Raw genomic sequence first — 24,597 nt, 5'->3', positions numbered from 1 at the left:
GTCTAAAAATGGAAAGCTGGCCACTAGATTCATTGGCTTAGCTCTACTGTAGTCAAACGACAAATTGCAATGTCATGGAAGTCCTCAGTGGCATCTTCAAATGAGCTGCAATCAAAGGAGTTGAATAAATTGACTGAGGCACAAAACAATGCATTGTCGACAAAGCATAAACAGGCCCATTAGTGAATTGTGTCAACATGAATACCAGCATACCCTGAAACCTAAAAATGACGAGACCCTTTCAAAAACAGTAACATGCTGGTGTGATCCCACTTTACAGTTTTTTGCAGTATGTATGCACTGTGACTCACAAAAGGAGAAAAGAATAGTCCCATACACCCCATCATCAAGAGGTAGTGGCCGGAGGAGTCTGTACTTGAAGTATGACAGAGATTACATAACTATCGCTTTGGGGACAGACACCTTCCTGGTCTTGAAGTTTCCAACTACCAATGTGCTCTATTTTATAATCATCAAGTCTCTGCTCTAAGCAAAGTATTTTGTATGGAATCTGTTGCGGCTTGACAACTGAGTTAACGTTTGTGTTTGTTTGGATGAGTGCTTCTTTGTAATGTACTAAGGAACTAATGACAGATTAACAGGGAATGTCCTTACTTGTGCCTGACATCAGATAACTAAATTTAAATAAACAAATAAAGACATTTGAAAAAAAAGTGACTTTATATACAATTACAATGTTGACAGTTTCGATAAATATGATATTGTTGCATCAATGAGTTATGCTTTATTGAATGAGTTCATATGACAATAAATGGTTTCTACAATGAAGAGATACATAAATGTTATGTTTTGTAGGGGGTACTGAACATGTTTTCATTGAGTGGGTAGATACAGGAAGGGAGAAGAGATTTTCCTGGATGGATATATGAAGACATTTCCTTTGACTAGAGATATACAGAGTATCTTCTGAATATATAATATAATGTTTCGGTTGGACAGATGTTTTTTGGATGAATAAAAACAAAATGGTTATTTTTCAAAGGAAATACAAGATTCACCAAATGGATGGATACAAGAAGAGGTGTCATTCAAAGGGAGACTACAAAATTGATTTGCATGAACGGATAAATACAAAGTTTTTATGCTGGTGGATAGAAGCAAATTAAATGTTGATGGCTAGAGTCAAGAACAGTATATATGGGCTAGATAATGACAGTTAACTTACTTTTTACTTTTGAGGTGCGCCCTGTAGGAGGCTGACCTGGCTGACTAGCCTGTACTTACACCCTACAGCAGGTCCAGTAATCCCTTATTAGTGAAATGTAGTCAGTGTCCAGGCGCCAGGCTCTCTAAGGGTAGTGTGGATGAGCAGCCAAGGCCTACCTAGCAGACATGCAAAGCTCAAGCAATACCACTATAGTCACACAGTACTCACACATGAAAGAAAATACTCAGTGTTACAAAAATAAAGGTACTTTATTTTGGTGACTCAAATGCCAAAAATACCTTAGAGACTATACTCTCTTAGGAGGCAAGTAATATACACAGTATATACACTAGTATGCAGAAATAGCTGTAAAAACAGTTAGAAAACAATGGAAATAGTGAAAATCACAATAGTTAGAAATAGACCTGGGGGAACACAAACCATATACTAAAATAGTGAAATGCAAAAGTCGGTTTCCCACCTAGTCAAGTGTAGTGTGTAGAGGGGCGCTAGGAGAATTAGAACACACCAAAGGTAAGCAATGGAACCCACCCCTTAGCCCAGGAAAGCAGGAGTACATCACAATAACTTCCTAGAACACACAAGAACACATGACTGACGATATTGCAAGAACCAGAAGACACTGCAAGATGCCAACAATGGATTATTGGAACTGAAGACCTGTGGAAGAAGGGGACCAAGTCCAAGAAGCACTGAAGAGTCCAGAGAGAACAGGAGCCCCTGCTAACCCGGATGAAGGTGTAAAAGAAGAATCACTGGTGAAGAACAACAGTCAGTACCGCACCCAAGAAAATCGATGCGGGTTCCTGGTTGGTGCAGATGATGTCCCACGCCGGATGGATGATTGCAGTCTGGGTTGTGGAACTGGATTCCACCAACAAGCCTTGGTACACGCAAAGCTCACGGTTAGTGGAAAATGGTGCTGCCCGGGACCAGGAGGGACCTGGTGGCCTCTACCCAGGAGGGGAGACAGAGGGGGCTTTCAGCAACTCAGAAAGCCCTCAGAAGACCAGGCAGCGCGCACAGGAGTCCCACAGCACGGGGACAAAGGAGGTGCAAAAGAAGGCCCACACAGCACTACACAAAGGGATCCCACGCCGCCGGGGAACCACGCAGTAAGCTGTGCGTTGCAGGATACAGTGCTGGGGGCCGGAGCTGCACAAATAACTTTGTGGAAGGATGCCAATAAGCCTTGGCAACTGCAAAACACGCAGTGCATGGGGGTACTCTCTTGCGTGGGGAGGCAAACCCTTCCCTCCACCAAAGTTGGACGTCTAGACCGTCGGGACCACTTCAGTCCACCACCCGTGACGCTGGATCTACACAGCTCTTCTGGAAAGGGGACCCAATTCATCGGTCGTTGCTGCAGAGGGGTGCCTGCTGAAGCAGGGAAGTGACTCCTTCACTTCAAGGGAGATTCCTTCCTTCTTCTTGTGCAGGCTGAAGGCAGGCAGTCCTCGGAGGCTGCACGACCTGGAAACAGTTGCAGTTGCTGGCAGGAGCTGAAGATACAATGTTGCAGAAGTTGTCTTTGCTTCTTTGTTGCAGTTTGTAGAGTTCCTGGAGGTTTCAGATGCAGTTCTGTCAGTAAGAATGTGAAGTAAAGGATGCAGAGGATTCCTGTTGGAGTCTTGCAACCCGAATCTGAAGAACCACCCAAGAGAGAGACCCTAAAAAGACTTGATAGTGGGATTGGTCAGCTACACAGGTAAGTACCTATCAGGGGAAGGTCCTGATGTCACCTGCTGGCACTGGCCACTCAGATGCTCCCAGAGTTCCCTGCCAACTTGTAATCCAAGATGGCAAAACCCAGTGACCCTCTGGAGGAGCTCTGAGCACCACCCCTGGGGTGGTGATGGACAGGAGAATGGTCACTCCCCTTTCCTTTGTCCAGTTTCGTGCCAGAGCCGGGACTGGGGGTCCCTGAACTGGTGTAGACTGGATTATGCAAGGAGGGCACCATCTGTACCCTTCAGATCATTTTCAGAGGCTCTGGGAGGCTACCTCCCCCATGCCTGTAACATCTATTTCCAAAGGGAGAGGATGTAACATCCCTCCACCAAAGGAAATCCTTTGTTCTGCCTTCCTGGGCTCCAGCTGCTTGAGCAGCAGGAGGGCAGAAACCGGTCTGTGAGGTGGCAGTAGCTGGGGCTGCCTAGAAAACCTCGGAAGGCTGTAATGGCGATACTGGGGGTCCTCTAAGGAGCTCTCAGAGGGCATGGAATCATACAACCACTGCTTGCAAAAGCCTTGGGGTATGATTCCAACATGTTTGATACCAAACATGGCCATATTCGGAGTTACCATTGTGAAGCTGTACATCGGTAGTGACCTATGTATAGTGCACGTGTAAATGGCGTCCCCGCACTCACAAAGTCCGAGAAAATGGTCCTGAACAACATGGGGGCACCTCTGCTAGTGCAGGGGTGCCCTCACACACAGGTAATCTGCACCCAGCCTTCAGGGTTAGAAGGCCTGACATATGGGTGATTTATAAGTGACCTGTCGCAGTGAAAGGATGCATGCACCATTTCACACAGGTTGTAATGGCAGTCCTGTAGAAGCCTTTGCATGGGCTCCCTAGGGTGGCAAAAGAAATGCTACAGCCTATTGGGATCCCCTGGAACGCCAATTCCCTTGGTACCTAGGTACCATATACTAGGGACTTATGTGTGGAATACTGTGTTAGCAGTACCCAATAACCAAATTTAAAGGGGAAGAGAGCATAAGCACTGGGGTCCTGGTTAACAGGTCCCCAGTGATACTGACAAACAGGCCAAAAATGGGGGTAACCGTGCTAGAAAGAGGCTACTTTCTCACACACCCCACACCCCCAAATGAAGGACAATAAGGCATACCTTGGCCAGTTGAGACTTTTATCGTCTAAGTGGAGAGTAGATCTGCAACAGAGTGGTTACTCCCTTTATCATCCACTGCATGGTCCCTTCCCTGGGGGAGGTGACCCACCTTGTTTGGAGATTTTTAGCTAGAGAACAGTGCAAGTGTGAACTCTGAGATTCCCTATTTTTAAGATTATGACAAAGTTTTAAAGTGGGGCAGGATGACTGTCCCTGGGATCCTATGTCAGGACAGGGTTGCTGTCCTAAGGATTGGAATGCTAGACAGGGAGGCTGTCTTAGCAAGGCTGGAGAAGGGCAAAAGGTTTGTCCCCATGGCTTTAAGAGAGGACAGGGTTGCTGTCCCTCTTGTGGTAGAGCAGGACAGGGGTGCTGTCCCAAGGGCTCTACATAAGGATAGGGCTGCTGTCCTTCAGTTTTAGAGGTAGTGCACGGGTGCTGCACTAAAGTTTCTCTGGGCGGGCTGGAGGATTGCTCTAAATTTACTAAGACACGGCAGGTATACTTGTCTCTGTTAGTGTTCCCACAGAGAGGGACTTTTACCTCTGGGAGTTCAGCTGTGGTAGCTGTTGACTCTTTTGGTACAGGTTCCACCCTAGGAGAGGTATCTCCCACCACAGGAATGGTATTCTCAGTGGTAGGGTGGGTAGGAGATGCTTTGATACCCTTTTTACCTGTGGGGCAACGGGGATCCTGAAGCTTCCTTCTCTTCTTTGCCTTTTCATCTCACCTGAGATTAAAGGAAGCAATTCCTTAGGGATACCCAGCATGGAACCTAAACTCTACTTCAGCCCAACCTGAGGCCTCTAGGTCATTATCTAAGAGACAGTCTACAGGTAAGCCACCTGCTTAGGGCCAGTAACTCCATCCCAACTAATTTGCACTACAGCTAAGGGGAGAGACTGATTGGAGTTATTGACATCAGTAACCTGGTACTTCTGTCCAAGGAGTGCAGGTGACACCAAGTTTTCAGTCACTAAAGTGATACTGGCACCTGTGTCCCTGTAGGCCTGGGCCTCAACACCATTTATTTCAAATGAGTACTTGTCCATGTTAAGGGGACAAGCAAACAAGGTGGCAAGGCCAATGCCACCAGATGAGACAGAAACTGTCTTGGGGGTTTCAACACCTACCCCAGTTTCTATGATGGACCCAAAAGTGAACCCAACCACACCTTTACTTTGACTATTGCCAGTAGTCCTACCACTATTACTACTACTACTAGAAGTGAAGTGGGTGTAGTAGTGGTGGTAAGCTCAGGGGCTTTACCTGGACAGGACTTGTCCCCTGGCCTTTACCTCTGCACACACAGCACCAAGGCTTTTTATTGTGTGTAGAAGAGGAAGATGAAGTTTTATCCCCACCCCCAGAGGAGTGTTGTGGACCTGAAGAGGAATCTTTATTTTTATGTTTGTACCCATGCTTGTCCTGAGACTTTTCACCTTCTTTCTTTTGTCATCTCCTGTATGAGCTTTCTTGCTCACCCTTGTTCTGACCTATTTGTCTGCCTTCTTTCCCAATTCTTGGGAAGAGGTCAGATCTGAGTCTACCAAGTACTGGTGTAACAAATCAGACACACAGTTATTCAGAATATACTCTCTCAAAATTAGATTATATAGACCCTCATAGTCAGACACTTTGGTGCCATGTAACCAACCTTCTAAAGCCTTCACAGAACAGTCCACAAAGTCTATCCAATCTTGTGAAGACTGTTTTCTCTGAACTTTATCCTGTATTGTTCAGTGGTTAAGCTAAATCCATCCAAGAGTGCAGTTTTGAGAATACTGTAATTGTCTAAGTCTTCTTCTCTGACAATGAAAAGTCTATCCCTCCCCTATTCAGAAAAGGATAACCACAGAATAGCAGCCCATTGCCCTTCAGGGACCCTCTGAACTTTGCAGGCCCTCTCAAGTGCAGCAAACCACTTGTAGATGTCATCCCCCACCTTGTATGGGGGAACAATTTTGTGCAGATTTCTGGAGTCAAAGGTGTTCTCCCTAACTCCATAACTCCTGTTGCCACCATGGGGAACTAACCCCAACCCCTGCTTCTCTCTCTCCACAGCCAAGGCTTCCTATCTAGGGCTAGCTGTTGCTGCTGCAGCCTCAGCCTGGCCTCCTCCAGTCTCAGTTTCCTGCGCTCCCTATCTATGGAGTTATCATCTGGAGTTGAACCATAGGATCCCTCAGAAACTGATGTGATATGAGAGTGGGCAGAGGTAGATTTTTCCCTAACTTTGTTAATCCTGGTAACCTGACCTCTAGGTGTAAAGGGAGCCCTCCCAGAGTGACTATCCCTCCCACTGTCAGCTACACTAGAAGGAAGATCTTTGGAAGAGTCCTCCTGTGAATCTTCAGGATGATTCCCTGACTCCAAGGGGTCAGAATCTCCCTCCTCCTCCTGGTTATCACCATGCTCCTGGTCATCCTGGGAAAGAAGGCTTAACAGAAAATTCTTGTTGGGGTTCTTCCCTACATCTAAGCTGCTCTCTGAGCAAAGCCCCTTCATTTCTTTGAAGGTCATGCCCTCGTAGGGAGGCCGAGCAGTAGACATGTTGTAGTGAGTATTAGTGTAGTGTAAGTGAAAAGAAACCTGCTCTACCTAACTTCTAGTCTCTGAGAAAGGAGCCCAGGAAAGCAGGAGTAAATCACAGTAACTTTCCTAGAACACACAAGAACATGTGATAGAAGATACTGCAAGAACCAGAAGAGACTGCAAAACACCAACAATGGATTCCTGGACTCTTCAGTGCTTCTTGGACTTGGTCCCCTTCTTCCACAGGTCTTCAGTTCCAATAATCCATTGTTGGCATCTTGCAGTGTCTTCTGGTTCTTGCAATATCTTCTTACACGTGTTCTTGTGTGTTCTAGGAAAGTTACTGTGATTTACTCCTGCTTTCCTGGGCTCTGCGGTGGGTTCTATTACTTACCTTTGGTGTTTTCTAATAATCCCAGCGCCCCTCTACACACTACACTTGCCTAGGTGGGAAACTGACTTTCACATACCACTATTTTAGTATATGGTTTGTGTTCCCCCTAGGCCCATTTCTAATTATTGTGATTTTCACTATTTGCACTATTTTTAACTGCTTTTACAGCTATTTCTGCATACTAGTGTATATACTGTGTATATTACTTACCTCCTAAGGGAGTATAGTCTCTAATGTGTTTTTGGCATTTGTGTCACCAAAATAAAGTACCTTTATTTTTGTAACACTACAGGGAGTGCAGAATTATTAGGCAAGTTGTATTTTTGAGGATTAATTTTATTATTGAACAACAACCATGTTCTCAATGAACCCAAAAAACTCATTAATATCAAAGCTGAAATTTTTGGAAGTAGTTTTTAGTTTGTTTTTTGTTTTAGCTATGTTAGGGGGATATCTGTGTGTGCAGGTGATTATTACTGTGCATAATTATTAGGCAACTTAACAAAAAAAAATATATACCCATTTCAATTATTTATTATTACCAGTGAAACCAATATAACATCTCAACATTCACAAATATACATTTCTGACATTCAAAAACAAAACAAAAACAAATCAGTGACCAATATAACCACCTTTCTTTGCAAGGACACTCAAAAGCCTGCCATCCATGGATTCTGTCAGTGTTTTGATCTGTTCACCATCAACATTGCGTGCAGCAGCAACCACAGCCTCCCAGACACTGTTCAGAGAGGTGTACTGTTTTCCCTCCTTGTAAATCTCACATTTGATGATGGACCACAGGTTCTCAATGGGGTTCAGATCAGGTGAACAAGGAGGCCATGTCATTAGATTTCCTTCTTTTATACCCTTTCTTGCCAGCCACGCTGTGGAGTACTTGGATGCGTGTGATGGAGCATTGTCCTGCATGAAAATCATGTTTTTCTTGAAGGATGCAGACTTCTTCCTGTACCACTGCTTGAAGAAGGTGTCTTCCAGGAACTGGCAGTAGGACTGGGAGTTGAGCTTGACTCCATCCTCAACCCGAAAAGGCCCCACAAGCTCATCTTTGATGATACCAGCCCAAACCAGTACTCCACCTCCACCTTGCTGGCGTCTGAGTCGGACTGGAGCTCTCTGCCCTTTACCAATCCAGCCACGGGCCCATCCAGCTGGCCCATCAAGACTCACTCTCATTTCATCAGTCCATAAAACCTTAGGAAAATCAGTCTTGAGATATTTCTTGGCCCAGTCTTGACGTTTCAGCTTGTGTGTCTTGTTCAGTGGTGGTCGTCTTTCAGCCTTTCTTACCTTGGCCATGTCTCTGAGTATTGCACACCTTGTGCTTTTGGGCACTCCAGTGATGTTGCAGCTCTGAAATATGGCCAAACTGGTGGCAAGTGGCCTTGTGGCAGCTGCACGCTTGACTTTTCTCAGTTCATGGGCAGTTAATTTGCGCCTTGGTTTTTCCACACGCTTCTTGCGACCCTGTTGACTATTTTGAATGAAACGCTTGATTGTTCGATGATCACGCTTCAGAAGCTTTGCAATTTTAAGAGTGCTGCATCCCTCTGCAAGATATCTCACTATTTTTGACTTTTCTGAGCCTGTCAAGTCCTTCTTTTGACCCATTTTGCCAAAGGAAAGGAAGTTGGCTAATAATTATGCACACCTGATATAGGGTGTTGATGTCATTAGACCACACCCCTTCTCATTACAGAGATGCACATCACCTAATATGCTTAATTGGTAGTAGGCTTTCGAGCCTATACAGCTTGGAGTAAGACAACATGCATAAAGAGGATGATGTGGTCAAAATACTCATTTGCCTAATAATTCTGCACTCCCTGTAAGTATTTTCTTTAATATGTGTGAGTACAGTGGTATTGCATGAACTTTGCATATCTGCTAGTTAGGCCTTGGCTGCTCAGCCACACTACCTCTAGAGAGCCTGGCTTCCAGACACTGACTACATTTCACTAATAAGGGATAACTGGGCCTGGTACCCACAGCAAACCAGGCCAGCCTCCTACACGCTCCTTTCAGCTAGGTGTTTACAGTTGATAAGGTGCAGCTAAAATAAGGGTTACAGTAAGAGTATCTAAATGCACACATACAATGACCAAGACTATGTGCTTTTGAAGTACAGATGTTCAGTTCTTGCACAAACAGATACATAACTTAGTTTAAATAATGAACTGAAAACAGCAGCCATTTGTAAAATTCCAATAGGGGCTCGGGGGCAGCGGATTGCTAGTTCTGGCCCTCCGGGTGGTTTTGGGCGAGTTGGTACAGTTCAAGTGGCTGCTGTAGAATGTCAGCTACCTTTAGTAGGCATAGGCGGGGCCTCCTTATATAGGGAGCAGTTTCGGGCTGCCGGTCATCTTTTTGTAGGTAAGAGGTAAGGCCCAGAAGCAGGGGCCCCAGAGGTTTTTGATTGCCCTCCCACCCTCACATAGTTAGTATGGTATGGGCTTTTTAAGATGTGTCAGGCACAGTTTTTTAGGGGAAGAGTGCACCAGGGGAAGGGGGGGAGGTTGTAGTTCTTTGACGCTGATGAGCAGTTGTGGACTGGTGGTTTGCCGAGAAGTTGTGCAGGTTTTCTGGAGCAGTTGGGTTGATGTTGTTGGGTGGGGTGAAGCAGTTCAAGGGGAGGGGCAATAAGGGGACACTTGCAGGAAGAAAAATGGTTTACAGTTACAAGAAGTTACTTCAGGACGTAGAAGTGGACAGTGACAAGCAGGTCGAGGGATTGCGGCTGGTAGGGACAATCAGGGGTGGGGAATAGGACAGGTAGTGGGTTATCGTATATGTATAATAATGAGGGTTTGTTATTGTTACTTGTGCACCTCACTCATTGAAGAGGCCTTTTCCACACAATACAAGTTGTCCATTGCTTGTGCTAAGACCTCTCGCCCAAATTAATCAGCAATTGCGAAGCTCATATAAAAAAAACAGAAAGAGGAAGGAACGTGAGGGTAACAGAAATGTGGGTTTTCTTTCTAATAAAAGAAATATCTTTGCTTTTTAAATATTGTACATTTACTCTTTAACTAAAGTCCCATAGAAAGCTAGAAGACCTTCTACCCTGCGGTATCCAATTTCATCTCTTGCTCTGAACAGTGCCTCGAGTCATTAAAACAACTGGCAGGGAAAATAAGAAAGCGGACTGATAATACCGTCGCAGGAAATGCAGGACGCTTGCAGGCGATAAGACATATGCTTTTGTCCGCACGCCCGCAAACTAGCAAGTCAGGCACTAGCGGTAACGTTATAAATAGCCTAGCTCATCCTTTCACCCATCTCTCCATCCCTTCGTCAGCACCAACCTTCGGCATCCGGATGTGTTCCATGATGCCCAGCCGCACACAGGTTCACTCGCGCCCCGCGCAGCCACCCCTACGACGAGGGTTCATTGAAGGGAGGGTGGCAGTACGGGTCCCCAGCTTTCCGGCCTGGCATCCCAAAGCAGAGAGCCCATCTGACGAATGACAGCATGCCCCGCCTACTCCTGTCCCAGGTGCAGTAGCCTGGACTCGGACTGCCGTGCGGCCCTAGACACCGCCGAGTTCGACAGCAGGGGATTTCAAAGAGCGGAGATTATTATTGATTTATGTAGGCGACGTGTGCAAACCTGGACCGCTCCCCGAAAATATCACAAACATTCGAGCTTCTAGGCACGTGAATATGAGGTGTCATAGGCCTATCGAATTTGCCTTTCTCAAATACAAGACACTGGAAATTTCATATAGGGCCTAACCCGCTTAGTTGTACTGGGTTGACTCTCTGCCGGTGTTATTTTTTTAGGTAGCCTAACCGTCAAAATACCCGATGTCGCACAGAGCTTTAAATTTCCCAGTTCGGTGTGAGAAGTAATCTATGCGCCCCAGATATTTTCTTTGAATTCTGGGATTTGTAGTCCTGTTTTCAATGGGTTAATCAGGATTGATGAGACTACAAATCTCAGCAGTCAATGAAAAAACACATGGGCTGGGTGGGTTTTTCACACTTGGAACTGGGAAACTATTTCATGCCATTCTTAAAATTCTTAAAATGTCCCATGGACCAACCACTGCCTATTCTTAAAAATGAAACTTAATTGTTTTGTTTTGTTTTTTGAAACGCAGCCGTTTTCCTTGAAGGAAAAGAGGCTGCATTTAAAAAATGATTTATTTCAAAGCAGTCGCAGACATGGAGGTCTGCTGACGCTCAGCAGGCCACCATCTGTGTGATGTCTATCATTCCTAATGGGTCTCAAACTGCGACCTACCTCATTAATGCCCAAGGGGTAGGTTGACTCACAACCCACCTGGAATCACAAATCAAAGTCCATACATTAGGAATAGTGATTTCCTAATTGCGATTCTGGGATAATCGCAATTAGGAAATCACTGTTCCTAATGTTAGTACATCTGGCTCAAAATTTCAGGTTGGCTGTGTCAGAAGTATTTGCTAATCCAGAAGACATGACCACAGACTGCAGGGCCCAGTTTGAGGCTCGCTTTCATGATTTCTGGAACGGGATCAGAGACAGTACTAAACTGCCCAGTCAAAGCACATTTACCCCTATTAACAACATTTGAGATGGAATCCTACTTTGGGTTTCTAATTCTCAGCATAGGTATTTCCTTACATGCACTCAATTCAATTTCACCCATTATTTGGCTGCCCATAGAGCATGAGGAAACAGCAGATTGAATTTACCACGTTGCAACACACTCTCAATCAAATCTACCCACCACTTTATATTTTCTGCAAATGTTACATTTTATCTAGATCTCATTTTTTGATACCTATGTGAGATTTGCTCAGATTAGGCAGTGCAGACACTCTTTCTGATACCTATAGCAGTTTCCTTCTGTTCTCATTTGTTTTGTTGTTGCTAATTTCATCCAGCAGTCAGTCAAACATAAACATACTTCATGATGACGGGCCAGGGGCTCTGTTTGTATTTCCATATTTATTTATATGTTTTATATTTTGTCATGTTGGATATACTGCTATTTTAACTCTGTTTGATATTTTTTTATTTTCAGTGCCCTTTACCAGTTCATCTAATCTGTTTTGGTAGTTTGAATTTTATATTTATTCTATCTTTTATGGCTTTAACGTAAGCGAATAAAGAATGATGATGATAACTCCAATGCTGCATTGAAGTTTGCTAATCCATGTGTTTGCACCACATCATCATGATCCTTCATGCTTCCAAAAACAAGAGACTGAGCCCCAAATGCCCTCCAGTGTTGTGGAAAAATGCACCTGATTGTACATAACGGAACATATATGCAATGCGCATGGAGGCATGATTAGGATAGTCATGTATTCTGAAACATAGCATGGTAATTGTTTTGTATGTGGAAGGGTCGTTCGGTATCTTTCATCAAAACATCTGGGAGCAATGTGGCATCTCCGCCTCCCTATGTGTGTGTAACACTCAAGGTTTTCAGTCTAATTATGGTCTGACTTGACAGCACAGCTGTCACCAGACAATTATGTGAGCATCACTGGAGAGGGGCTTTGACTCCACCCACATATTGGGAGCCAGGAGTACATATTTTCATTGAGCAGAAGTTGTGTCTGTCTACTAAAAAGTGCTTGCCCTCCACTTAGCTTTCATAATTGTATTTATTTTTCCAGCTGCCTGAGGTTGGACTTTCAAGGGCACACACATGGCATTGTAATGTTATTGAAGAGTCTTAGATGACTAGATAATGGTTGTTTGTTTTCTTTGGCAGCAGCACAGATGAGAGGAGAGTAGTCATTCTCCTACATGGATTTTTTAGGTCTGGGTTGACAATGCAACTGTCACCTGACCTTTTAAACTACACCAATATTATTCTACAGTTGTTTGCTTCCACACAAATATATAACTATTCCCATGCTATTTATTTGTAATGCTTCACATTACCATTACAGCATTCATTTGAAGTCAGGCCTGTTGCCATTGCCAATGCTTATTTTTGTTGATGTTTGGAGAGGTCAGTGTTCATGAGGGTGGGTATTTGGTTTTCATAGTTAATGGAACATATATATAGAGGCGATATGCATGGCATTATTTATACAAGAGCTTAAGATAACATATGCACACTTTCTGTAGATGACACCAGTTCAATAAATGTATTGTCAGTGACTGACACATTCCTACTATCCTGAAATGTTAGGGAGCTAAACCACAAACGCCCAGGCATGCCATGGCATACCAGGATAGCCATATAATTGATCATGCAATGCTTAAAGATGTACACATTGATTCCACACACCTACCCCATATTGCTAGGGTTTAGGGACGCAATAGTTTTTTGTTTTTTTTTGCCGTGGCTAGCTTTTATTCTAGGGGCATGTGCATACTTAGTAGCAAGTCTTTAGAATTCTGATTGATCAAACAATACTTAAATCCAGATGCTTGATACATCATACTTCAGGGATATATGCTAGGCCAGGAGGTCACACTCATAAAAATATATTGCCCCAATGTTGATTATTCTGTTTTAGTTTTTAACTTAATACTGGACTTGTGCCATAGAGTAGATAAGAATGTTATTATATGTGTTGGAGATATGAACATCACTCTGCCTGTTTTTAGACAGATTCAGGACTACCTTGGCATGCAATGCCCAGTGAAGACATACATTAAAAACTACATGTGATATCTGACACCTAAAGGATCTTTGGAGAGCTTAAGAAAGGCGATGAGCGAGTAGATTCAAATAGTTTTTAAATGTTGATGATATGTCCTTGTGGTTAGATTATTGTTTCTATTGGGGGAAATAGTCCTGTGAGCCTCAGAGTTCACATGGTATCCCCCTACACTTTTGGGCCACTTTTCAGTCCTACTAACTTTAACTGTTCTTCTTAATGAGCCCGATGTATAAATTGGCGGTTCCTTCTGGAAACCCTGCTTGATGCTATATTTAACCCCTTCGCTGCCAGGCCTTTTCCCCCTCCTGTGCCGGGCCTTTTTTTGCCTATTTGGGGCAGTTCGCGCTTAGGCCCTCATAACTTTTTGTCCACATAAGCTAACCAAGCCAAATTTGCGTCCTTTTTTTCCAACATCCTAGGGATTCTAGAGGTACCCAGGATTGTGGGTTCCCTTGAAGGAGGCCAAGAAATTGGCCAAAATACAGTGAAAATTTCGTTTTTTTCAAAAAAATTGGAAAAAGTGGCTGCAGAAGAAGGCTTGTGGTTTTTCCCCTGAAAATGGCATCAACAAAGGGTTTGCGGTGCTAAACTCAGCAGCTTCCCAGCTTTCAGGAACAGGCAGACTTGAATCAGAAAACCCAATTTTTCAACACAATTTTGGCATTTTACTGGGGCATACCCCATTTGTGCAATTTTTTGTGCTTTCAGCCTCCTTCCAGTCAGTGACAGGAATGGTCATGAAACCAATGCTGGATCCCAGAAACCTAAACATTTCTGAAAAGTAGACAAAATTCTGAATTCAGCAAGGGGTCATTTGTGTAGATCCTACAAGGGTTTCCTACAGAAAATAACAGCTGAAAAAGAAAAATATTGAAATTGAGGTGAAAAAACCATCAATTCTTCTCTACGTTTTACTCTGTAACTTTTCCCTGCAATGTCAGATTATCGAAAGCAATATACCGTTACGTCTGCTGGACTCCTCTGGTTGCGGGGATATATAGGGCTTGTAGGTTCATCAAGAACCCGAGGAACCCAGAGCCAATAAATGAGCTGCACCCTGCAGTGCGTTTTCATTCTATACCGGGTATACAGCAATTCATTTGCTGAAATATAAGGAGTAAAAAATTGCTATCAAGAAAACCTTTGCATTTCCAAAAAGGGCACAAGATAAGGTGTTGAGGAGCAGTGGTTATTTGCACATCTCTGAATTCCGGGGTGACCATAGTAGCACGTGAATTACAGGGAATTTCTCAAATAGATGTCTTTTTTACACACACTCCTATATTTGGAAGGAAAAAATGTAGAGAAAGACAAGGGGCAATAGTACTTGTTTTGCTAATCTATGTTCCCCCAAGTCTCCCGATAAAAATGGTACCTCACTTGTGTGGGTAGGCCTAGCACCCGCGACAGGATATGCCCCAAAACACAACATGGACACATCACAGAAAACAGAGCTGTTTTTAGCAAAGTGACTACCTGTAGATTTTGGCCTCTAGCTCAGCCGCCACCTAGGGAAACCTACCAAACCTGTGCATTTCTGAAAACTAGAGACCTAGGGGAATCCAAGGAGGGGTGACTTGTGTGGCTCGGACCAGGTTCTGTTACCCAGAATCCTTTGCAAACCTCAAAATTTGGCTAAGAAAACACATGTTCCTCACATTTCTGTGGCAGAAAGTTATGGAATCTGAGAGGAGCCACAAATTTCCTTCCACCCAGCGTTCCCCCACGTCTCCCGATAAAAATGATACCTCACTTGTGTGGGTAGGCCTAGCACCCGCGACAGGATATGCCCCAAAACACAACGTGGACACATCACAGAAAACAGAGCTGTTTTTAGCAAAGTGACTACCTGTAGATTTTGGCCTCTAGCTCAGCCGCCACCTAGGGAAACCTACCAAACCTGTGCATTTCTGAAAACTAGAGACCTAGGGGAATCCAAGGAGGGGTGACTTGCGGGGCTCGGACCAGGTTCTGTTACCCAGAATCCTTTGCAAACCTCAAAATTTGGCTAAAAAAACACATGTTCCTCACATTTCTGTGGCAGAAAGTTCTGGAATCTGAGAGGAGCCACAAATTTCCTTCCACCCAGCGTTCCCCCACGTCTCCCGATAAAAATGATACCTCACTTGTGTGGGTAGGCCTAGCGCCCGCGACAGGATATACCCCAAAACACAACGTGGACATATCACAGAAAACAGAGCTGTTTTTAGCAAAGTGACTACCTGTAGATTTTGGCCTCTAGCTCAGCCGCCACCTAGGGAAACCTACCAAACCTGTGCATTTCTGAAAACTAGAGACCTAGGGGAATCCAAGGAGGGGTGACTTGCGGGGCTCGGACCAGGTTCTGTTACCCAGAATCCTTTGCAAACCTCAAACTTTCGCTAAAAAAACACATGTTCCTCACATTTCTGTGGCAGAAAGTTCTGGAATCTGAGAGGAGCCACAAATTTCCTTCCACCCAGCGTTCCCCCACGTCTCCCGATAAAAATGATACCTCACTTGTGTGGGTAGGCCTAGCGCCTGCAACAGGATATGCCCCAAAACACAACGTGGACATATCACAGAAAACAGAGCTGTTTTTAGCAAAGTGACTACCTGTAGATTTTGGCCTCTAGCTCAGCCGCCACCTAGGGAAACCTACCAAGCCTGTGCATTTCTGAAAACTAGAGACCTAGGGGAATCCAAGGAGGGGTGACTTGCGGGGCTCGGACCAGGTTCTGTTACCCAGAATCCTTTGCAAACCTCAAAATTTGGCTAAAAAAACACATGTTCCTCACATTTCTGTGGCAGAAAGTTCTGGAATCTGAGAGGAGCCACAAATTTCCTTCCACCTAGCGTTCCCCCATGTCTCCCGATAAAAATGATACCTCACTTGTGTGGGTAGGCCTAGCGCCCGCGACAGGATATGCCCCAAAACACAACGTGGACATATCACAGAAAACAGAGCTGTTTTTAGCAAAGTGACTACCTGTAGATTTTGGCCTCTAGCTCAGCCGCCACCTAGGGAAACCTACCAAACCTGTGCATTTCTGAAAACTAGAGACCTAGGGGAATCCAAGGAGGGGTGACTTGCGGGGCTCGGACCAGGTTCTGTTACCCAGAATCCTTTGCAAACCTCAAAATTGGGCTAAAAAAACACATGTTCCTCACATTTCTGTGGCAGAAAGTTCTGGAATCTGAGAGGAGCCACAAATTTCCTTCCACCCAGCGTTCCCCCACGTCTCCCGATAAAAATGATACCTCACTTGTGTGGGTAGGCCTAGCGCCCGCGACAGGATATGCCCCAAAACACAACGTGGACATATCACAGAAAACAGAGCTGTTTTTAGCAAAGTGACTACCTGTAGATTCTGGCCTCTAGCTCAGCCGCCACCTAGGGAAACCTACCAAACCTGTGCATTTCTGAAAACTAGAGACCTAGGGGAATCCAAGGAGAGGTGACTTGCGGGGCTCGGACCAGGTTCTGTTACCCAGAATCCTTTGCAAACCTCAAAATTTGGCTAAAAAAACACATGTTCCTCACATTTCTGTGGTAGAAAGTTCTGGAATCTGAGAGGAGCCACAAATTTCCTTCCACCCAGCGTTCCCCCACGTCTCCCGATAAAAATGATACCTCACTTGTGTGGGTAGGCCTAGCGCCCGCGACAGGATATGCCCCAAAACACAACGTGGACATATCACAGAAAACAGAGCTGTTTTTAGCAAAGTGACTACCTGTAGATTTTGGCCTCTAGCTCAGCCGCCACCTAGGGAAACCTACCAAACTTGTGCATTTCTGAAAACTAGAGACCTAGGGGAATCCAAGGAGGGGTGACTTGCGGGGCTCGGACCAGGTTCTGTTACCCAGAATCCTTTGCAAACCTCAAAATTTGGCTAAAAAAACACATGTTCCACACATTTCTGTGGCAGAAAGTTCTGGAATCTGAGAGGAGCCACAAATTTCCTTCCACCCAGCGTTCCCCCATGTCTCCCGATAAAAATGATACCTCACTTGTGTGGGTAGGCCTAGCGCCCGCGACAGGATATGCCCCAAAACACAACGTGGACATATCACAGAAAACAGAGCTGTTTTTAGCAAAGTGACTACCTGTAGATTTTGGCCTCTAGCTCAGCCGCCACCTAGGGAAACCTACCAAACCTGTGCATTTCTGAAAACTAGAGACCTAGGGGAATCCAAGGAGGGGTGACTTGCGGGGCTCGGACCAGGTTCTGTTACCCAGAATCCTTTGCAAACCTCAAAATTGGGCTAAAAAAACACATGTTCCTCACATTTCTGTGGCAGAAAGTTCTGGAATCTGAGAGGAGCCACAAATTTCCTTCCACCCAGCGTTCCCCCACGTCTCCCGATAAAAATGATACCTCACTTGTGTGGGTAGGCCTAGCGCCCGCGACAGGATATGCCCCAAAACACAACGTGGACATATCACAGAAAACAGAGCTGTTTTTAGCAAAGTGACTACCTGTAGATTTTGGCCTCTAGCTCAGCCGGCACCTAGGGAAACCTACCAAACCTGTACATTTCTGAAAACTAGAGACCTAGGGGAATCCAAGGAGGGGTGACTTGTGTGGCTCGGACCAGGTTCTGTTACCCAGAATCCTTTGCAAACCTCAAAATTTGGCTAAAAAAACACATGTCCCTCACATTTCTGTGGCAGAAAGTTCTGGAATCTGAGAGGAGCTACAAATTTCCTTCCACCCAGCGTTCCCCCAAGTCTCCCGATAAAAATTATACCTCACTTGCGTGGGTAGGCCTAGCGCCGGCGACAGGAAACACCCCAAAGCGCAACGTGGACACATCCTAAATTTTGGAAAAAAACAGAGGTGTTTTTTGCAAAGTGCCTACCTGTAGATTTTGGCCTCTAGCTCAGCCGGCACCTAGGGAAACCTAGCAAACCTGTGCATTTCTGAAAACTAGAGACCTAGGGGAATCCAAGGAGGGGTGACTTGCGGGGCTCGGACCAGGTTCTGTTACCCAGAATCCTTTGCAAATCTCAAAATTTGGCTAAAAAAACACATGTTCCTCACATTTCTGTGGCAGAAAGTTCTGGAATCTGAGAGGAGCCACAAATTTCCTTCCACCCAGCGTTCCCCCACGTCTCCCGATAAAAATGATACCTCACTTGTGTGGGTAGGCCTAGCGCCCGCGACAGGATATGCCCCAAAACACAACGTGGACACATCACAGAAAACAGAGCTGTTTTTAGCAAAGTGACTACCTGGAGATTTTGGCCTCTAGCTCAGCCGCCACCTAGGGAAACCTACCAAACCTGTACATTTCTGAAAACTAGAGACCTAGGGGAATCCAAGGAGGGGTGACTTGTGTGGCTCGGACCAGGTTCTGTTACCCAGAATCCTTTGCAAACCTCAAAATTTGGCTAAAAAAACACATGTCCCTCACATTTCTGTGGCAGAAAGTTCTGGAATCTGAGAGGAGCTACAAATTTCCTTCCACCCAGCGTTCCCCCAAGTCTCCCGATAAAAATGATACCTCACTTGCGTGGGTAGGCCTAGCGCCGGCGACAGGAAACACCCCAAAGCGCAACGTGGACACATCCTAAATTTTGGAAAAAAACAGAGGTGTTTTTTGCAAAGTGCCTACCTGTAGATTTTGGCCTCTAGCTCAGCCGGCACCTAGGGAAACCTACCAAACCTGTGCATTTCTGAAAACTAGAGACCTAGGGGAATCCAAGGAGGGGTGACTTGCGGGGCTCGGACCAGGTTCTGTTACCCAGAATCCTTTGCAAACCTCAAAATTTGGCTAAAAATACACATGTTACTCACATTTCTGTGGCAGAAAGTTCTGGAATCTGAGAGGAGCCACAAATTTCCTTGTACCCAGCGTTCCCCCAAGTCTCCCGATAAAAATGATACCTCACTTGCGTGGGTAGGCCTAGCGCCGGCGACAGGAAACACCCCAAAGCGCAACGTGGACACATCCTAAATTTTGGAAAAAAACAGAGGTGTTTTTTGCGAAGTGCCTACCTGTAGATTTTGGCCTCTAGCTCAGCCGGCACCTAGGGAAACCTACCAAACCTGTGCATTTCTGAAAACTAGAGACCTAGGGGAATCCAAGGAGGGGTGACTTGCGGGGCTCGGACCAGGTTCTGTTACCCAGAATCCTTTGCAAACCTCAAAATTTGGCTAAAAATACACATGTTACTCACATTTCTGTGGCAGAAAGTTCTGGAATCTGAGAGGAGCCACAAATTTCCTTCTACCCAGCGTTCCCCCAAGTCTCCCGATAAAAATTATACCTCACTTGTGTGGGTAGGACTAGCGCCCACGAAAGGAAAGGGCCCAAAACACAACGTGGACACATCACATTTTTTTATAAAAAGCAGTGCCTACCTGTGGATTTTGGCCTGTAGCTCAGCCGACACCTGAGGAAACCTAGCAAACCAGTGCATTTTTGAAAACTAGAAACCCAGGGGAATCCAAGATGGGGTGACTTGCGGGGCTCTGACCAGGTTATGTTACCCAGAATCCTTTGCAAACATCAAAATTTGGCCCAAAAAACACTTTTTCCTCTCATTTCGGTGACAGAAAGTTCTGGAATCTGAGAGGAGCCACAAATTTCCTTCCACCCAGCGTTCCCCTAAGTCTCTCGATAAAAATGGTACATCACTTCTGTGGGTAGGCCTAGCGCCCACAAAAGGAAATGGCCCAAAACACAACGTGGACACAACATATTTTTTCACAGAAAACAGAGGTGTTTTTTGCAAGGTGCCTACCTGTGGTGTTTGGCTTGTAGCTCAGCCGGCCCCAGGGGGGGGGGGCAGAAATGCCCTAAAATAAATTTGCCCCCCCAACACCCACCCTCCCCCGCCGGGAGCGACCCTTGCCTACGGGGTCGCTCCCCCTGCGTGACATTGGCACCAAAAAAACAAATCCCCGGTGCCTAGTGGTTTCTGCCCCCTTGGGGGCAGGTTGACCTAAACTCAGCCAATCTGCCCCCAAGGGGGGCAGAAATGGCCTAAATACAATTTGTCCCCCAGGGGAGCGACTTTTGCCTGATGGGTCGCTCCCCATCTCTAAAAAAAAAAAACAAAGAAAAAAAAAAGAAAAAAAAGAAAAATTCCCCTGGCGCCTAGAGGTTTCTGCCCCCCCCCCCCCCCCGGGGGCAGTTCGGCCTAATAATAGGCCGATCTGTCCCCCGGGGGGGCAGAAATGGCCTAAAATAAATTTGCCCCCCCAACCCCCACCACCCCCCCGGGAGCGACCCTTGCCTACGGGGTCGCTCCCCCTGCGTGACATTGGCGCCAAAAAACAAATCCCCGGTACCTAGTGGTTTCTGCCCCCTTGGGGGCAGATTGACCTAAAATTTGCCAATCTGCCCCCAGGGGGGCAGAAATGGTCTAAATACAATTTGCCCCCCCAGGGGAGCGACCCTTGCCTGATGGGTCGCTCCCCATCTCTAAAAAAAGAAACAACAAAAAAAAAAAAAACACAAAAAAAAAATTGCCCTGGTGCCTAGAGTGTTCTGCCCCCCCCCCCCAGGGGCAGTTCGGCCTAATAATAGGCCGATCTGTCCCCCGGGGGGGCAGAAATGGCCTAAAATAAATTTGCCCTCCCAACCCCCATCCCCCCCCCGGGAGCGACCCTTGCCTACGGGGTCGCTCCCCCTGCGTGACATTGGCGCCAAAAAACAAATCCCCGGTGCCTAGTGGTTTCTGCCCCCTTGGGGGCAGATTGACCTAAAATTGGCCAATCTGCCCCCAGGGGGGCAGAAATGGTCTAAATACAATTTGCCCCCCCAGGGGAGCGACCCTTGCCTGATGGGTCGCTCCCCATCTCTAAAAAAAGAAACAACAAAAAAAAAAAACACAAAAAAAAAATTGCCCTGGCGCCTAGAGTGTTCTGCCCCCCCCGGGGGGCAGTTCGGCCTAATAATAGGCCGATCTGTCCCCCGGGGGGGCAGAAATGGCCTAAAATAAATTTGCCCCCCCAACCCCAACCCCCCCCCCCCCCGGGAGCGACCCTTGCCTACGGGGTCGCTCCCCCTGCGTGACATTGGCGCTAAAAAACAAATCCCCGGTGCCTAGTGGTTTCTGCCCCCTTGGGGGCAGATTGACTTAAAATTGGCCAATCTGCCCCCAGGGGGGCAGAAATGGTCTAAATACAATTTGCCCCCCCCATGGGAGCGACCCTTGCCTGATGGGTCGCTCCCCATCTCTAAAAAAAGAAACAACAAAAAAAAAAAACACAAAAAAAAAATTGCCCTGGCGCCTAGAGTGTTCTGCCCCCCCACCGGGGGCAGTTCGGCCTAATAATAGGCCGATCTGTCCCCCGGGGGGGCAGAAATGGCCTAAAATAAATTTGCCCCCCCAACCTCCACCCCCCCCCGGGAGCGACCCTTGCCTACGGGGTCGCTCCCCCTGCGTGACATTGGCGCCAAAAAACAAATCCCCGGTGCCTAGTGGTTTCTGCCCCCTAGGGGGAAGATTGACCTAAAATTGGCCAATCTGCCCCCAGGGGGGCAGAAATGGTCTAAATACAATTTGCCCCCCCCAGGGGAGCGACCCTTGCCTGATGGGTCGCTCCCCATCTCTAAAAAAAGAAACAACAAAAAAAAAACACAAAAAAAAAATTGCCCTGGCGCCTAGAGTGTTCTGCCCCCCCCCCGGGGGCAGTTCGGCCTAATAATAGGCCGATCTGTCCCCCGGGGGGGCAGAAATGGCCTAAAATAAATTTGCCCCCCCAACCCCCACCGCCCCCCCGGGAGCGTCCCTTGCCTACGGGGTCACTCCCCCTGCGTGACATTGGCGCCAAAAAACAAATCCCCGGTGCCTAGTGGTTTCTGCCCCCTTGGGGGCAGATTGACCTAAAATTGGCCAATCTGCCCCCAGGGGGGCAGAAATGGTCTAAATACAATTTGCCCCCCCAGTGGAGCGACCCTTGCCTGATGGGTCGCTCCCCATCTCTAAAAAAAGAAACAACAAAAAAAAAAAACACAAAAAAAAAATTGCCCTGGCGCCTAGAGTGTTCTGCCCCCCCCCGGGGGCAGTTCGGCCTAATAATAGGCCGATCTGTCCCCCGGGGGGGCAGAAATGGCCTAAAATAAATTTGCCCCCCCAACCTCCACCCCCCCCCGGGAGCGACCCTTGCCTATGGGGTCGCTCCCCCTGCGTGACATTGGCGCCAAAAAACAAATCCCCGGTGCCTAGTGGTTTCTGCCCCCTAGGGGGCAGATTGACCTAAAATTGGCCAATCTGCCCCCAGGGGGGCAGAAATGGTCTAAATACAATTTGCCCCCCCAGGGGAGCGACCCTTGCCTGATGGGTCGCTCCCCATCTCTAAAAAAAGAAACAACAAAAAAAAAAAAAAACCCCAAAAAAATTGCCCTGGCGCCTAGAGTGTTCTGCCCCCCCCCGGGGGCAGTTCGGCCTAAAAATAGGCCGATCTGTCCCCCGGGGGGGCAGAAATGGCCTAAAATAAATTTGCCCCCCCAACCCCCACACCCCCCCCCCGGGAGCGACCCTTGCCTACGGGGTCGCTCCCCCTGCGTGACATTGGCGCCAAAAAACAAATCCCCGGTGCCTTGTGGTTTCTGCCCCCTTGGGGGCAGATTGACCCAAAATTGGCCAATCTGCCCCCAGGGGGGCAGAAATGGTCTAAATACAATTTGCCCCCCCAGGGGAGCGACCCTTGCCTGATGGGTCGCTCCCCATCTCTAAAAAAAGAAACAACAAAAAAAAAACACAAAAAAAAAATTGCCCTGGCGCCTAGAGTGTTCTGCCCCCCCCCCCGGGGGCAGTTCGGCCTAATAATAGGCCGATCTGTCCCCCGGGGGGGCAGAAATGGCCTAAAATAAATTTGCCCCCCCAACCCCCACCGCCCCCCCGGGAGCGTCCCTTGCCTACGGGGTCACTCCCCCTGCGTGACATTGGCGCCAAAAAACAAATCCCCGGTGCCTAGTGGTTTCTGCCCCCTTGGGGGCAGATTGACCTAAAATTGGCCAATCTGCCCCCAGGGGGGCAGAAATGGTCTAAATACAATTTGCCCCCCCAGTGGAGCGACCCTTGCCTGATGGGTCGCTCCCCATCTCTAAAAAAAGAAACAACAAAAAAAAAAAACACACAAAAAAAATTGCCCTGGCGCCTAGAGTGTTCTGCCCCCCCCCGGGGGCAGTTCGGCCTAATAATAGGCCGATCTGTCCCCCGGGGGGGCAGAAATGGCCTAAAATAAATTTGCCCCCCCAACCTCCACCCCCCCCCGGGAGCGACCCTTGCCTATGGGGTCGCTCCCCCTGCGTGACATTGGCGCCAAAAAACAAATCCCCGGTGCCTAGTGGTTTCTGCCCCCTAGGGGGCAGATTGACCTAAAATTGGCCAATCTGCCCCCAGGGGGGCAGAAATGGTCTAAATACAATTTGCCCCCCCAGGGGAGCGACCCTTGCCTGATGGGTCGCTCCCCATCTCTAAAAAAAGAAACAACAAAAAAAAAAAAAAACCCCAAAAAAATTGCCCTGGCGCCTAGAGTGTTCTGCCCCCCCCCGGGGGCAGTTCGGCCTAAAAATAGGCCGATCTGTCCCCCGGGGGGGCAGAAATGGCCTAAAATAAATTTGCCCCCCCAACCCCCACCCCCCCCCCCGGGAGCGACCCTTGCCTACGGGGTCGCTCCCCCTGCGTGACATTGGCGCCAAAAAACAAATCCCCGGTGCCTTGTGGTTTCTGCCCCCTTGGGGGCAGATTGACCCAAAATTGGCCAATCTGCCCCCAGGGGGGCAGAAATGGTCTAAATACAATTTGCCCCCCCAGGGGAGCGACCCTTGCCTGATGGGTCGCTCCCCATCTCTAAAAAAAGAAACAACAAAAAAAAAAAAACACAAAAAAAAAAATTGCCCTGGCGCCTAGAGTGTTCTGCCCCCCCCCCCGGGGGCAGTTCGGCCTAATAATAGGCCGATCTGTCCCCCGGGGGGGCAGAAATGGCCTAAAATAAATTTGCCCCCCCAACCCCCACACCCCCCCCCGGGAGCGACCCTT

At 47.1% G+C, this 24,597-nt stretch overlaps 1 protein-coding gene across 2 annotated transcripts in view; it reads right to left on the bottom strand.

The window, feature by feature from the left end:
• Positions 1-10,488, bottom strand: part of MTMR7 (myotubularin related protein 7) — a 372,736-nt gene extending 362,248 nt beyond the window's left edge. For both annotated transcript variants that reach the window (XM_069200518.1, XM_069200527.1), the window contains exon 1: positions 10,306-10,488. In XM_069200518.1, the coding sequence (XP_069056619.1) occupies positions 10,306-10,329 (24 nt within the window). In that variant the 5' untranslated portion in view covers positions 10,330-10,488. The remainder of the gene's footprint in view (positions 1-10,305) is intronic.
• Positions 10,489-24,597: the final 14,109 nt, after the last annotated feature.

This window comes from Pleurodeles waltl, chromosome 1_2, assembly GCF_031143425.1.
Source record: "Pleurodeles waltl isolate 20211129_DDA chromosome 1_2, aPleWal1.hap1.20221129, whole genome shotgun sequence".
In the NCBI taxonomy this organism is placed as follows: domain Eukaryota; kingdom Metazoa; phylum Chordata; class Amphibia; order Caudata; family Salamandridae; genus Pleurodeles; species Pleurodeles waltl.
This window is presented reverse-complemented; position numbering and strand designations above follow the sequence as displayed.